This window comes from Mastacembelus armatus, chromosome 8, assembly GCF_900324485.2.
Source record: "Mastacembelus armatus chromosome 8, fMasArm1.2, whole genome shotgun sequence".
In the NCBI taxonomy this organism is placed as follows: domain Eukaryota; kingdom Metazoa; phylum Chordata; class Actinopteri; order Synbranchiformes; family Mastacembelidae; genus Mastacembelus; species Mastacembelus armatus.
The window spans coordinates 3974247-3990448 of record NC_046640.1 but is presented as its reverse complement, the minus strand read 5'-3'; the positions used below and the strand labels follow the sequence as shown (position 1 = coordinate 3990448).

The window sequence follows — 16202 nt, the reverse complement described above, 5'->3', positions numbered from 1 at the left end:
TTGATGTTTCGAAATAGGTTGAAAGTCTCAACCCTGTACCGCACTGACCATTTCAACTTGTGTTTGAACTTTGGAGAAGTGGCAGCTACAAGAAGGCTACGGGAGCAACGGAAGAGAGAGACAGAGCAGAGTGGACCTGGGGAGCCCATGCGAACCTGGGGAGCCCATGCAGCCCCGTTGCGCCAGACTGACGCCTGCCGAGTGGCAGTGGCACATTCACCTGCTGCCTCTACTGTGGCGACCTGGGGCACCTGCTCACCACCTGCTTTATCTGCCCAAGCCAACCAAAAGATTTGGCTCATCAATAAGCCTGGGGATATTGGTGAGCCAAGTCGCCGACCAGGCGCCTCTCCCCAGGTTTCTCTTGCCTGCCACACTGGTGTTACATCACCAGAACCATGCCCTCCCGGCCCTCACTGACTCTGGCATTGACGATAATTTCCTAGATGCCGAATTAGCTCAGCATCTCCAAGTTCCGTTATGCCCATTAGCTCAACCCATATGCACTAATGCTTTGGATGGGTGGCTACCAGCTCACGCCACACTCTACCAAACCTCTCACTCTTCTCCTGCCATTGCCCATTCCCTCACGGCCATGATACTACATAGCCCTGGACTTCATTACTGGTCTGCCACCCTCTCAAGGTAACACAGCAATATCAACGGTGCTTGACCTGCTTTCTAAGGCAGCACGCTTTATTCCTCTCCCCAAGCACCCCAGAGCCTTAGAGAAAGCCCGGCTCCTGACGGACCACGTCTTCTGTCTGCACAGCATTCCCCACGACGTGGTTTCAGATCAGGGGACTCAGTTCACCTCACAGGTGTAGCGAGCATTCTGCAGGGGTTTGTGGGCTACAGTTAGATTGTCCTCCATCTTCCACCTATACGGCCAGACGGAACGTGCCAACCAGGACCTGGAGGTCACCCTCAGGTGCATAACGATGTCCAATCCCACCTCCTGGAGCTCCTATCTGCCCTGGTTGGAGTACGCCCATAACTCCCAGGTATGTTCCGCTACCAGGAGGGAGGGTTGCAGACTGGAAGAGCGCTCCTGGGTATCCCGCTCAGCCAGTCTGAATCAGGACCTGATCTGGAATTTCCACCGCCACCATCCAGATAAACATGGGGGATCGCTGTCATGAGGCAGAAGCACTCGCCCCTCATGTGCCTCTACCTTTCCCTTTTGTGTCCGTCTGTTCCCGTCATTTGTCCAACTCTCCGCAGTTGCACTGGGTGAGGGAGGCGCAGAGCCAATGAGCCACACCTGTCATCACTTCTTTCTTCCACACCATAAAAAGCTACAGTCCTCACCCATCAAGCGCCAGTTTGTCTGCTTACCTCAGCGGTATTAAGCTGTTCCTTGTCCTGTGCTTGTAATATAACTCTGCAAACGTACCTTTGTGATTCTCCCTGCTGTCAGCGTCCAGTCTCTCCCTCCTGCTGGCTGCCTCCCTAGTTCAGAACGCTCTTCCTGTTGGGTAGTGGCCGCAGTGATCCCGCGCTGCCTGCTTCCCCTTCTTATTGTATACCTCCCGGATCAAGATGCTTTAAATTCACCATTTATAAGATTAACTTGTGTTAACCCTATAGCTACTCCAGATGGTTTAGGTTTGCCCTCCAATATTACTGGGTGAAACCTTGAAGTTATATTCAAACAGGATATGTTGTCTTAATTCATACTTTGAAGAAATCTTCTTTCACCTGCACAATGTTGCCAAGATTAGGAGCATTTTGAATTTATAAGTCTCCATACATACAAAGCCCTTAAAGGTGCAATGTGTAAAATATGAAACATTTTATGGCAATGCAACCTTCTAAGCACCCCTCACACCCCACTAGGGATGCAGCAAACAACCAATTTCAAGATTAACCACACTTTAACACATCACAATTGTAAAGGGTTCACTACAGCAAGTGTTTCTGTTGCAGGGAAAGTGTTATGAAGTTGGTGGTGGTGCGGGTGAGTGAAGGAGGTGTAGGAGCCAAATGCAGGACGCAAGTATTTATTTTACACCTGGATCTCCCAGGGCTCAGGCACAAACACATATTCTGTCCAGGAACAAAACGCCACTTCAGCTAGGACAGACAGGCAAAAACACACACAAGTAGTAATAATGGGACAAAGTCCGGGGCCGTTTGGAGGCATGGGCACCTTCGCCTGGGCGCTGAGGGACTGGAACCTGTCGCTGGTGTGGAACCTCAGCGGGGACGACCTCGTCGGCACACTGCGGTTCTGGATGAATGGCTGGAACCTCAGCGGGGACGACACCGTCGGCACACAGAGGTTCGGGAGACTGTGGAAAGACCTCAGCGGTCTGGTACTGGGGAGGCAGTGAAGTCGGGTGGCCCAGCCAACTCACCACAACGTGGCTCACGGTCCGGAGGTGCAGTGAAATCGGCCAGCCCAGCCACCAAGACGAAGCTCTCCGGGAGTTGCGGTGGCGTTGGCCAGCTGGGACGAACCAACAGGATATAACTCCGGTACGGGAGTTAGGTGCATCTCTGGCCCCGCAACGCTGGACTGAGGGGCTGGAAACGGTTGCTGAACCTCGGCGTGGGCGCCTTTGCCTAGACCCTGAGGAGCTGGGAATGGGAGCTGGACCTCGGTACGGGCGACCAGGCCCCGAGTGAAAGGAATGGGACTGGTTGCTGGGCCTCGGCATGGGCACCTTCGCCTAGACGCCGACGGACGGGAACTGGTGGCTGATGGCAGAATTTCTGTTAGAGTTTGCATCATCAGCAGGGATTTTCTCTGGGTACTCCAGCTTTTTCTCACAGTCCAAAAACATGAAAGTTAGATTGACTGGTGACTCTTAATTGCCTGTAGGCGTGAATGGTAGCTGGCGGTATGCACCTTTGAACGCTGGTTGCAACTTCCCTAGAAAAAGAAGAAGGTTTGCCCCAGTGGTGTTTCTATACTGGTTCATCACGCTCAGATAAGCTGATACTTTGTGCTTTGCGTAGAGGTAATGATTTAGTCCTAGTTCAGTCTTGATTTATTCCTGCTTTAGTCCTGGTCTAATCCTGGTCCAGTCTTGGTTTAATATTGCTACTAAATACTAAATGGTAAAAAAAAATTCTAGGACATAGGTCACTAACAGGCGGACCACGGTCCGGATGCGGACCCAAAAGCTGCCCCATACGGACCCGGACCTACAGCCAAAACAGAAGGTAATGGTATCCGCTTCTATTTCAGGGTATCTGCAGGTTTCTAAGAGCTAGATTTAAGACTTTTTAAGACCTTTTTAATACCACGCTGAATGAAATTTAAGACCAATTTTGTAGAAATAAAATAAAACATCCCACAATACAACCAATTACCATAACACACTGTTTATTGATATAAACTGTTTACACACCGTTTGATTTATTGAGTAAAACAAAAATAAAATGCCAGGTGTTTTCTGACAGCCTTCCGCTGCCGCTTTGTCTTATTCACACCACATGTGGGTCTCCAAAGCTTTCATACCCATTGTTCGGAGTTTTACTTTTTTTTTTTTTTTTTTTTGCACAGCCTGCACCGGACCTCGAACACGTTGCCACTAACTGGACTTAACCACGGCGCAAAATTAGGGTTTTGTAACCAATTGTCATTAAATTTACATTTACCCATGGCAAAAGACTAATGCTGAAACTTTCCCGCAGTTCACGCAGCTGCCGGAAAGCATGTGTAATGAGAGAACATTATACATATCTACAGCCATACAGATATGTTCAGTTGTATGTTACATGACAATAAATACTGTCAAAAAGTTTTTGAATTGTACTGAATTCATCTGATTTGACAGTCAGGTATTGATTACATGCAGATGTTGATAAAACTACTAGGCTACTTAAATATATATCACACTAACTAGTTAGACATTATGATCTTCTGGACCTTTGCTTCAAGAAATTTTCTCCAACTGGACCTCTTTACATTTTAGTTGAATACCCCTGTTCTAGGAATTCCAGAATCCTGGAATTTTTTTTAACCTTCAGTCTTTGTTTGGATAGTCCTGATTTTAACATGGGTTCATCTCAGTTTAGACTTGGGTTAAATCTGGTTTAGTCCTAGTTTACACCTGTTCTAAACTTTTACTCCCTGTTTGGTCCATTAATGGATTTACACTACAGAAAGTTTCCTCCGTTTCCCATTTACTCATTCTGTACAAAGGCATCTCTACTTATTCTAAACTATATGTACTATTCAATTCAGTGAACTAGTACAAATACTGCAAATAACTACAGTGTGAGAAAGATTCTTGACTGCACTCATTTGAAAATGCATTGGGGAAAAAAAACATTTTCAGATTTTTTTAAGTGCTTTGAATACTTAAGTATTTTTGAAAACACATACTCCAGTACTTTACTTTTATTAGAGTAACAATTGACCAGGAGGATCTATACTTTGACTCAAGTAGTGAAGTTGAGTGCTTTGTCCACCACTGCTTGCACCAACTATATTTCTATATCCAGTGCATTCAGACTCCTTCAGTTTTTTCAGCCTGATACTACAATTGTTTAAAATATTTTTCTTCTCAATCTACACTCCATAATGACAAAGTGAAACCAGAATTTTAGAAATAATGTCCATTATTTTAGAAATAAATGTATTAAAAGGAAAAACTGAAACATAACATTAACATAGGTATTTCAGATCCTTTGCTCAGTACTTAGTTGAAGCACCACTGGCAGCAATTATTGCCCCGGGTCTTTTTGGGTATGATGGAACAGGTTTGTACACCTGGATTGGGGTATTTTCTGCCATTCTTTTTTTGCAAAACCGCTCAAGTTTCAGCTTTCCCTCAACCAGTCTCCCAGTCGCTGCTGTTGAAAAACACCCCCACAGCATAGCATGATGCTGCCACCACCATGCTCACTGTTGGGATGGTATTGGGCAGGTCATGAGCGGACCCTAGTTTTCTCCAGACATAACTTTTAGAATTGAGGCCAAACATTTTAAGTGTTGATTTCATCAGACTAGAGAACTTTGTTCCTCACAGTCTGAGACTCCTTCAGGTGCTTTTTTGCAAACTCCAAGCAGCTTTCATGTGTTTTGCGCTGAGGAGAGGCTTCCGTCTAGCCACTCTGCTATAAAGCCCAGATCGGTGGTGGCTGCAGTGATTGCTGTCCTTGTAGAACTTTGTCCCATTCCCACACAAGATCTCTGGAGGTCAGCCAGAGTGACCCTTGGGTTCTTGGTCAAATCTCTTCCTAAGGCCCTTCTCCCATTGATTCTTCTCCTGATTGCTCAGTGTGGCTGGGCGGCCAGCTCTGGAAAGAGTCCTGGGTGTGCCAAACTTCTTCCATTTGAGTATTATGGAGGCCACTGTGCTCCTGTGAACTTTCAGTGCAGCAGAATTTTTTTGGTAGCCTTCTCCAGCTCTGTGCCTATTAACACTCCTGCCTGTGATCTCTGCAGGCGGTTCCTTTGACTTCATGGCTTAGTTTTTGCTCTGATATGCATTGCCAGCTGTGAGGCTTTCTATAGAAAAGTGTGTGCCTTTCTAAATCATGCCCAATCAGTTTAATTTACCACAGGTGGACTCCAATCAAGATGTAGAAACATCTCAGCAAAGTTCAAGAGAGGCACCTGAGCTCACGTTGCTGCAAAGGGTCTAAATATTTATGTAAATGTGATATTTAAGTTTTTCCTTTATTAATAAATATACAGACATTTCTTCTGTTTTCACTTAGTCATTATGTGGCACCGAGTGTAGATTACTGAGAAAAATATGAATTTAAACAATTGTAATATCAGGTTGCAACATAACAAAATTGAAAATAGTGAGGGGGATCTGGATACTTTCTGAATGAACAGTATATATTATATGTTGATCATGCAATGACAGCCAGAGGCAGTGCACTAAATCATTTAAAAATAGGTTGCAAGCACCGCTGCTCATTTAGCTATATAACTTTCCATTAACTAGAGTGTTAACAGTTCACCTCTGAGGATCACAGGCCGACCTGGCTTCACCCTGTATGGTTTGAGTTAAATATAACTTATAGATTACACATCAGAGGTGGGAAGTAACGTAGTACAAATACTTTGTTACTGTACTTAAGTAGTTTTTCAGGTATCTGTACTTTACTTGAGTATTTATTTTTCTGATGACTTTTAACTTTTACTCCCTACATTTAAATATCTGTATGTTCTACTCCTTGCATTTGCAAAACAGACTCATTACTTTTTCAACCTCCATGGATAACGACATGATGTAAAAGACGTAACTAACTAGAGAGGTAAATCGAGTGAGTGTACAGGTTATGATAGAGAGAAAACTTGCAGTGGGACATGGAGGAAGAAAGGGATCCAGGGAGTATCGTCGAGTCCGACGACGATGCAGCAGATTTGGAAAAGCAAGACATTCCCCTTTCTAAATTATCCATAGGAGTGAGAGTGTGAGCGTGAGTGGTTGTTTGTCTAAATGTGGCCTGCGAAGCACTGCTGACCTGTCCAGGGTGTACACCTGCCTTTTGCCTGAACAGAGCTGGGATAGGCTCCAGCAGATCCCTGTGACCCTAAGTAGGAATAAGCAGGTATATATAATGATGGATGGATGGATTTCAAAGATTCTCAATGACTGTGCACCTCAGTTCCGCAGCATCACAGTAAAGTGGTACAAAGTAAAAGTTTGAGACCAGTGTGCTGAGACCATCTCCAGCATGGAGGACATCTTGTTCTGATAAAGATTTGGCTTATGACAGTTGTAAAAGGCATGTATGTGTATTTAACAATGTTTCACTAAGGGCTTAATGATAAAGAACTCGGAATCTAACCAACTGTTGTTATCATCACTGAATCCCTTAAGGCACACTGTAATTTGTATCCTGGTTTGCAACATTAGACTAGTGTACATGTGTAAACTCTGTCAAAAAAGTACTCGTTTATGAAAATTTGTAAACATTTCTTCCCCTCAACAACACTGTATTTATTCATTACTTCAATTAAGCTAAGTCTTACAACTATTTATATACAGAACCTGTATTACTTTTTCCATTCAGTTAATTTTCTACTCGCCTACAAATGACCTGCTAACTAGTATCTCTCAATTGCAATATGTGGCAAGAAATTGACACCAATTATTACACTGGTCTCAATAGTATTTTTTTTTCTTAAATCAAATCATAATGTTTTTTTTAATTTGGTGAGCTATTTTATAGTTCTTCCTTGTAACCCTTTTTGGGACTAATGTAAAAATACTGCAGCACCTTCAGTCTCTATGAAGAGTAGCACTGTGTTTACAGACAAACCTGCGTGTAGTTTCCCCTCTCCTCTTCATTAGCCTCCCTCAGCTGGATGACTTCTTCATCCTCTTCTTCATCCAGCTCACTCTCGGTACTCTCCCCTTTCACGTGCATGACCCTACGATCGTCCTCACTCTTCACATGCACACTAAGTCGATCAGAGGGGGAGGTGCTGTCATCAAAGCCCTCCTTCTGAAGCCTGATTGGTCAGAATATTAGTGCAGACATGGTTAGGGTGTTTACAATTACCTATACAGTTAAAGACAAAGACCAATCAGTCATGGAATCTGAAATGTTACACCTCTGAGGGCCTTCCCCTTCGATGTCTTCCTGCATGTCATTGGTCTCTGTAAGCTCCTCCTCTGTCTCCTCTGGGTGGGTGGGCGGCGGCCTAGGAAGCTCTGCTCCCTTCGATAGCATCTAAACAAATAAGCTAATGTTAGTACGTGAATGTCTCCACCTGTAAATGTGTGTGTGTATAAACATGTACCTTGTAGTGTTTCTCCAGAAAGTGCTGGTGTTGCTGCTGAACCACCAACTGTTGCAGGGCCTGGGGGGACTGGGGCAAAGGTGCACTTTGGGTCCGAGCCAATGGGCGATGGCGAGGCAGCTTATTTACTGTCCGCATGCCACTGGACACCCCTCTCTCTGCTGTAACCAGTGGCGACTGGCTGTACATGGGAACTGAATGAGCCAAGGGTTACAGCGGGAAGAGAAGGAGTTAGACACTGGGTGGACACTATCACTAATGTAAGCTGTGAATTTCAGTGTGTGTGTGTGTGTGTGTATACCAGCTAGCATTGCAGTCTGTTGTCTGGCTTGCTCCAGTAGTAGTACATGTTGCAATAGTGAGGAATGGGTAGAATGAGAGCTGGGTGGAGGGGTGTCCACATCATGCCCTACCCCTGCAGGGAAACATTAAATGCCCAAACTCCAATAATTTCAGAAACAAATTAAAATTTATGTTTTTTTGCTTTACTCATATACATAAATATCAATGTCTTATACATATATATTATATAATATTGGAAAATAATTAGAGTATGATAAATCCTTAAAGATCTATGGTTACGCTACCTGCAGGCAGGGAAGATGTGGATAGAAACTTCCCTGTTAGAGCTCCGCCCCCTCGCAGTGATTGGATGGCTTGGCGTTCTGCTTCTTGCTGGGTAGACAGCTTCTGAGAGGGCTTTAAGAGGAAGGGAATTAAGTATTAGGTACAGTAAGTACTACACAGCCCCCTGTGTGACTGTGACATGGAATTAAAAAAAGTGGAATCACCACCAAAACAATGGCTACTGTATAAGCTTTGGGGTTCTCCACAAGTACTGTACATATACTGCACTGTACTGTACATGAAATGGTAGTAAAAATGAGTTTCAGCACTGGATGGAGGTGTCTTTTTTTATCAGTGTTATGGTTTTTCAAAACCAAAAACCAAAGTGTGAGGAATTTACTAAACTCTGTGTTTATCTACACTAACGTAAGCTTTAATTGGTAGCAGGCTTGCAGGTAACTTGCCTACTACCTACAATAATCACTGAGTTACTGGTTACTACTGGTTACTAGGCCCAGTAGTATATCATTACAATATTACTGTAGATAGCACTCACAGGTTAGAAAAAGTAACTCCTAGTGTAACACAAGTGAAAATGCCACCTATAAGAAAGAGCTATACTGCAGACTTCAAAGTGCAGGTAATAAAGTATGCAGCTGAAACAAAGTTTAGAGTGAGAGTCGGCATTCAGGCAACCCAAGACAGGCAGGCGTCTTCTCCCCAACGTTGCTGGACTTAATTGTTGTTATGGCTAATTTAGACTATTATTAGTATAATTAGAAATGCGACTTATATACACCAAAGCGACCTACATATGTTTTTTTCTGTTCAACAAGGTCGTTTTTGCTGAAAGAAACTAATATTCTGGTGCGACTTATAGTCTGGAAAATACAGTACTTGAACTAGCTAGGTTTTCACTGCAATAAAAGAGCAATGCTGCTCCATGTTTCCAGTCCTCTCACATCATCCTATCTAAACTTTTTGCATGGGACCTACACCTTTTCCTTCCACGTCTTTTCGATGTATGTAGCCATCAAGCACATAATACATTTTACACTTCTCATTTTAAACCAAATAAGTTGGAAATATTAAAAAGTCAACTGAAGCACAGGTTTCCACCAGCTCAGAGTTTTAATGTTTCCATTAGCTGATGGCAACTACCTACAGGTGGGACAATCTGCTATGTATGCGCTGAGTTGACCAACCGTGATGTGCGTGTTGGCAGGGAGGCCCAGGGAAATATTTGGCAGGGAGGGCGAAGTGTAAAGACTCAGAGGGCTCAAGGTCCCATCAGCCCCCAGAGTCTGATGGAGAGATCTCAGCTGCAGACAGACACAAAGGCAAACTGGTTAGTTCAGATTGTTCTGTGGAACATTAGAACTAGTTGAGAGGGTGGTTATACATTGGAGATTGATCCTGGTTGCTATGGTAACCACTGCTTTTAACATATACTGCAAGTACTGGCTCAGAAATATCTTAAGTCATTTCCCTCTGTGAATCCTCTTTCATTCTTTGGGCTTGGCTGCTTATATCCATATTTAATGTAACAGGCACATTTGCTAATAACCAACAACTGTCAATTTGGTTTGTCCCACTTAATGTTTATACTGTCTGCAACATTACAACAACCTAAACTGGCAATAACAACATGCAGCCCATGTACTGCATGAGTCCATTAGTGTCTGTTTACCTCAGTCTGTATGTTTGGGACCGATCCCGTGTTGCCATTGGCTATGGCCGTATTGGAACTGTTGGGACTGCTGGGACCTGAACCAGGAGCACTATTACAAAGAGAGGAGACTGGTCGAGGGATACAGAAATAGACAGAAAAAAAGTCATCTTCAAGTTAATTTATAAAACATCTAATTTATTGGTGTAGAATTTATTTAGTTAGTTTATGTGTACACTACTCTGGTTTTAGTTCATTCCTGCTGTATAAGTATGTAAAGCATGTATCTAAAGTGTGTGTGTGTGTGTATTTACCTGATATCTCTACAGCTCTCTTCTTAAAAGTGCTGATGACAGTTCCATCCTTCCTGCGAAGAAGTGGAGAGCTTCGCCTCTCAGCCACCTTCTGCTTTAACCGTGAACGCACCTTCAGGTTAGGTTCTGAGACTGAAAGAGACAGACACAGAGAAACAGTAAGAGAGAGAGAGAAAACCTTGTGCCAAAATAAATAACTAAATAAATAAATAAATGATTACTGGATTTCTCTTGACTTTATATTACAATCTACTTTGAATGTAGGTGAATAAAAAAAATATACTTTATGTCAATGGAGTTGCTTCACCATATTGTCAGTTTTAACCTTTTGAACTTCTATCTTTCTGTTAAATGGCTACTCTCTGTGATATAAGCGAAGAGTGGACAAAATAACAGAAATGTCTGTCAGTAAAACGCAAAAAAGCTCGGCAGCAGCACAGACCACAGCTTTCATACTGATCATACAAATCTGAACCTGCATGGATGGAGAATTTACTGCAGCACTGTTGTATTAGACTGTTACGAATGACATTCTGCTGTCCATTGATTATGGGTCATCTGCTATCCTAATACTTCTATATCTAAGTGCCGCATTTGATACTGCTGACCACAATAGTCTTTTGAAATGACTTGAATGTGTTGTTGTGGTTCAGGGCCCTTTAAAGTGGTTCGCCATATACTTAAAGGAGAGGACCCTTTCTGTAAATATCGTGTTATTTACTTCGTCCCCTGCGCCTATCCATTGTGGTGTTCCACAGGGATCCATTCTTGGCCCTCTTTTGTTTTCCCTTTACATGCTCCCTTTGGCCTCAATACTCCAGAAGCATGATATTAATTATCATTGTTATGCTGATGGCCTCCAACTATATCTTCCAGTCAAACCAGGAAATGACTTTTCATTGGATCATCTTTTCCCATGCCTTAATGAAGTCAAAACTTTCTGCAACTGAATGAAAATAAAACTGAAGTGCTTTTACTAGGCCCTGCTGCTACTAATAACTCCATTAAAACACAGTTAGGTTTCGTAACTAATAACCTACACAAACATGCAAAAGATTCCATTTTGGTAGTAGTCCATTTTGATCCTTTTCTCCAATTTGACAAGCATGTAAATGCAGTTGTAAAGAGTAGCTTTTTTCATCTCAGATCAGTGGCAAAGGTGAAACACTTTCTTTCTAGTAAAGACCTTGAAATAGTAATTCATGCACTAATATCTTCTCGTTTGGAGGTGCCAAAGGTGATTGAGTTTTCTCAGTAGCTGCCCCAAAGCTGTGAAACAGTCTACCTTTGAACATCAGAGCTTCTCCATCATTAGAAGCTTTTAAATCTAGCTTAAAGACCTATTTTTATTCTTTAGCATTTGAGTGATGCTGCACATGTTCTTGGAATAGCTTAAACTGGTGTTAGATTGGTGTTTTATGAAATTACATTTTAATTGTTTCTGATACTTTTCTCTTTATTTTCTGGCTGGTATGTAAACCTACTTTACCTGTTGGCTGGCAAAGTTTGCATGATGGATGTGCAGCTATATGTGTACTTTAAAGTAGAATTGGCCTAAAAGTCAAGGTAAAAAGCAAGAAGCAGGAAGAAGAAAAAACATCCAGGTTTTACACTGCCTAAACAGAATCTGACTGGGGGAGAAGCTAGATGTGTTGTCACCGCTCACCCTTTGACAGTCTAGGTTCAGGGCAGCCTGTGACAGATTCCCCACTGTGTATCAGGTAGTCTTGGATGCTATCAGTTTTGGCTAACATTAGTGATTCTATCCTGCTCCTTATTCAATTTGAATAGGTTTATTCTCAGCCAGCATAAAACAGTTCCACAGCCTTACCTGTGAGCTCACACAGACACATTCAGAGACAGTGATCTCACCTGGTGTCAGGTCTGTCTAAAGCACTGTGTGCATTTTATCTCCAGGTTTGGACTACCTCTTCACTGGTGAGTCAGACTGAGTCATCAAAGCAGGCCCACACATACCCGAACACAGACACATACGTATAAAAAAACACCTCAGCTCTACACAAAGAAATGGAGAGTGACTGTTCTGTCACACTCACACACCCTCCCTTCCGACTGTTTGTGTGTCCTACCTGTCTTGCGGAGTGGGAAGTCATCTTTGCCCTCATAATTTCCAAGTAGAGGAGGCAGTTTGTAGGAGGGAGGGGTTCCTGGGGTGTTACTCTGTGGAGGAGAGCTCTGCTCCAGGGAGGTGTGCTGGGCTCCCCTGCAAATACAGAGAACACAAGGAGAGAGTGAGTTAGCTGGCTGGTAAAATGGTTTCACTGTATTAAGGGATGAAACATTGCAATTAAAAAGTTGTTTTTTGTCAACCTGCTTCATTTAGTGGCTCCCCACATTTCCTTGAATGCCTTTACTGATGGAAGCTTCTTTTGTTCCTGAGGCCTTAATTAATCATCGTCATGAATGCACAGTATGTTTGCCCCCTCTTCTCACAATCAACACTCAGATTTCCTCACCAAATTCATAATTTGAGAATTCAGTTGTTAATAGAAATAGACTGTTAGAATAAAGCCAAATGATGGAGAATTAAGTCTACACCCACATCAGAAGCAGGTATGATGAAAAACTTTAGTAATTATATCTGTTATTCAAAAAGCCATGGAGTGAGTTCTTGCTAGTCACCTAGATCCATTTCAGTTTGCTTACAGATGATGCACTGCTGATTATAGGACACAATGAGCTCTGATAATCCTCACCAGCACTTTGGGGAGAAGGAATGGTTCAGTCCTCCAGGACCAGGCTCTTTCTTACTAAGAAGAAACTCCTGAAGTTTCAGCTTCACCTCTGTACTGGCAATGGCACCTTTCAAAACACGAATACATACACTCACAGTTACCATTCAGGACACACTACATTGGCCTGCAAACACAAAGCAAGCATTGTGTATCCCTTGGCAGTGATAGCAGAAGTATAACCTACTCTCTTTGCCTTTCTCCTTGTTTCTCAGCAGCAGAAGTTGTTGCTCCAGTCTCTGTTTCTCCTGCTCTTCATGTCTTTGTTGCTCCAGTTTCCTCTTCTGCTCCAGCTCCTGCTGCCGTTTTGCTGCCAGCAGCTCCTGTTGTTGCTTGCACGCACACACGCACGCACACACACACACACACACACACACATACACACACACACAGATGCACGCATACATAAGCACGCGCACACACACACATACACACAAACTGAATTATTCTGAAGACGACTGATTAACCAAGAAACTGGAGATGAGAGTCAATATTGAAGGCTACTGTCCTATCAAATAATTTATACTGCTCATTTTTTCACCATCTCAATGAGTGACTACCTACTTTCAGGTGTTCCTGCAGCTGGACTTCATGTTGTCTTGTTAGCACTTCATGTTTTTTCTGGAATTCTGCGAACAGCAGCTGTTTCTGGAGCTCCTGCTGCTGTTTGAGAAGCACCAGTTCCTGCTGGAGTTGCTGCTCTCTCAGTGTTGTGTCCACCACTGCTGCAGCCCCAGATACAGACCCCACCCTGGGCTCAGTGCGCAGGTCCACTGGGCCTCCTCCTCCTGGGCCTTCTCCTGAGAAACCAGAAAAAGGCAATAGACAAGAGATTAACCTTTCCTCTCAAAAGTTAGTTATGGAGTTCCACAAGGTTCTGTGCCAGGACCGATTCTGTTCACCTTATACATACTTCCTTTAGGCAATGTTATTAGGAAGCACTCTAGTAATTACCACTGCTATGCAGATGACACTCAGCTGTATCTATCTATGAAACTTAACTTAATTCCCTTACTAGTCCCACAATGGGGAAATTCTATTACCACCCAAAGTGCACACACAAACACACCGTGCACACACACCCGGAGCAGTGGGCAGCCAGTGCTGCCAGGGAGCAGTTGGGGGTCCAGTGCCTTGCTCAAGGGTCTGACCTCAGTCATGGTATTGAGGGTGGACCTGGCTCTGGCCTCCAGCACTACTGTGAAAAACCCTTGGAGTTAATTTTGACCAGGATATGTCCTTTAATTCAGACATAAAACAAATCTCTAGAACTGCCTTCTTTCACTTGTGCAATATTGCAAAAATTAGGAACATCCTGTCTCAAAATGATGCAGAAAAACTAGTCCATGCATTTGTTACTTCAAGGCTAGATTACTCTAACCCATTACTATCAGGATGTCCCAGTAACTCCAGTTAATCCAGAATGCTGCAGCCAGAGTCCTGACAGAAACTAGCAAGAGAGATCATATTTCTCCTATATTAGCTTCTCTTCACTGGCTCCCTGTAAAATCCAGAAGAAATTTAAAATCCTTCTCCTCACCCACTAATCCCTACATGATCAAGCTCCTTCATACCTTAAAGACCTCATAGTACCATATTATCCCAATAGAACACTTCGCTCTCAGAGTGAAAGTCTACTTGTGGTTCCCAGAGTTTCCAAAACTAGAATGGAAGGCAGAGCGTTTAGCTATCAAGCTCCTCTCCTGTGGAACCAGCTCCCAGTCTGGGTTCAGGAGGCAGACACTCTGTACTGCGGGTGTCCCTGGTCCTGGAGCTGTATATTACTGATGTGCAGTTACTGGCCCCACCAACCTGCAGTGTCTATTTGTTGTTTATTGTTGCTGTTCTTTTCTCTCTCCTCTATCCACTCACCCCAACCGGTCAGGCAGGTGGCCGCCCCAAACTGAGCCTGGTTCTGCTGGAGGTTTCTTCCATTAATAGGAGTTTTTCCTCTCCACTGTTGCCAAGTGCTGCTCATAAGGGATTTGTTGGGTTTTTTTGTTTTTTGTAAAGTGCCTTGAGTTGATTGTATTGTGATTTGGTGCTATACAAATAAAACTGAATTGAACTGAACTGAATTGACCTGACAATGTATACACTGCTTGTATATCTTTCTGACTACTGTCTAATTTTAACATTTGTTTAAACCTTCATGACTATATTTTTTGTTTAGGACTGCAAATCACAAACATCATGCCGTTGTGTCATGTTTTGTGTTCTCATATCTTTCTTCCTTACCATCCAATGTGGCTTGAGAAAAGCGCCCGTTGTTATCTACTTATCTTGCTTTTAAGCTAAACCAATGCAATGCCCTACAGTTTGGAAACTAATTAGTCCAATTTTTTCAGGACCACTGTGAAAACATTTCAAGAGACAAATACAACCATGTAAAGACTATTGGAACTGGGTCAACAGACACATCAGTCCAAAAAGACCACTAGAATTAGGAGTCCTGTAATACCTCACAATGGCTGCCAAAATCTTTTGAAAGGACTTCCAACACTCCAAAGAGAAACCCTAACGTCCTCAGTATGTTTGAGACCAACTTATTGGTATGTTGTATGACTATTTTAATCCATTAGTATCCACACTTTTTTACTGCACAACTCATTGAACTAAAAGTTTAGTGTCTGTTGGTTTATTGGACTTCTGCTGAGTTGGCAGGGTACAGCTGATGACTGCACAGTAAGAATTACACTCAATACACAACCGGAAATGTATGTAATTACTGTTTTGTTATGTAAGCATTGTTATTAAAAAGATTTTTCTAATATTAGTACTTCTAAGCAGCTTACACCATTAAAATTGTGAGGCAATGTTCTTTTAGGTAATGTACAGTGGCTTGCAAAAGTATTCATACCCCTTGAACTTCCACATTTTCTCACATTATGACCACAAACATAAATATATTTTATTGGAATGTTATGTGAAAGACCAACACAAAGTGGCATACAATTGTAAAGTAGAAAGAAAATTATACGAGTTCAATTTTTTTTTTACAAATAAAAAACTGAAAAGTGCAGTGTGCAAAAGTATTCAGCCCCCCTGAGTCAATACTTTGTGGAACCCCCTTTTGCTGCAATTACAGCTGCAAGTCTTTTGGGGTATGTCTCTACCAGCTTTGCACATCTAGAGACTGAAATCTTTGCCCATTCTTCCTTGCAAAACAATTCAAG

The 16202-nt window shown here is 42.8% G+C and overlaps 1 protein-coding gene across 9 annotated transcripts in view; it reads right to left on the bottom strand.

The window, feature by feature from the left end:
- The window catches only part of hdac5 (histone deacetylase 5), a 61996-nt gene that overhangs the window by 19008 nt on the left and 26786 nt on the right, over nucleotides 1–16202 (bottom strand). For 8 of the 9 annotated variants that reach the window (XR_003296696.2, XM_026324971.2, XM_026324976.2 and 5 more), the window contains 12 exons: nucleotides 13591–13826; nucleotides 13214–13358; nucleotides 12991–13096; nucleotides 12364–12497; nucleotides 10274–10405; nucleotides 9981–10090; nucleotides 9496–9612; nucleotides 8311–8422; nucleotides 8025–8138; nucleotides 7724–7917; nucleotides 7535–7653; nucleotides 7240–7432 (listed from right to left, as the gene is read on the bottom strand). Coding sequence is in view for 8 of the 9 variants with exons in the window: in XM_026324971.2 (XP_026180756.1) it covers nucleotides 7240–7432; nucleotides 7535–7653; nucleotides 7724–7917; nucleotides 8025–8138; nucleotides 8311–8422; nucleotides 9496–9612; nucleotides 9981–10090; nucleotides 10274–10405; nucleotides 12364–12497; nucleotides 12991–13096; nucleotides 13214–13358; nucleotides 13591–13826 (1712 nt within the window). In the remaining variant the exon portion in view is untranslated. The remainder of the gene's footprint in view (nucleotides 1–7239; nucleotides 7433–7534; nucleotides 7654–7723; nucleotides 7918–8024; nucleotides 8139–8310; nucleotides 8423–9495; nucleotides 9613–9980; nucleotides 10091–10273; nucleotides 10406–12363; nucleotides 12498–12990; nucleotides 13097–13213; nucleotides 13359–13590; nucleotides 13827–16202) is intronic. The other variant, XM_026324973.2, reaches the window with a different exon arrangement.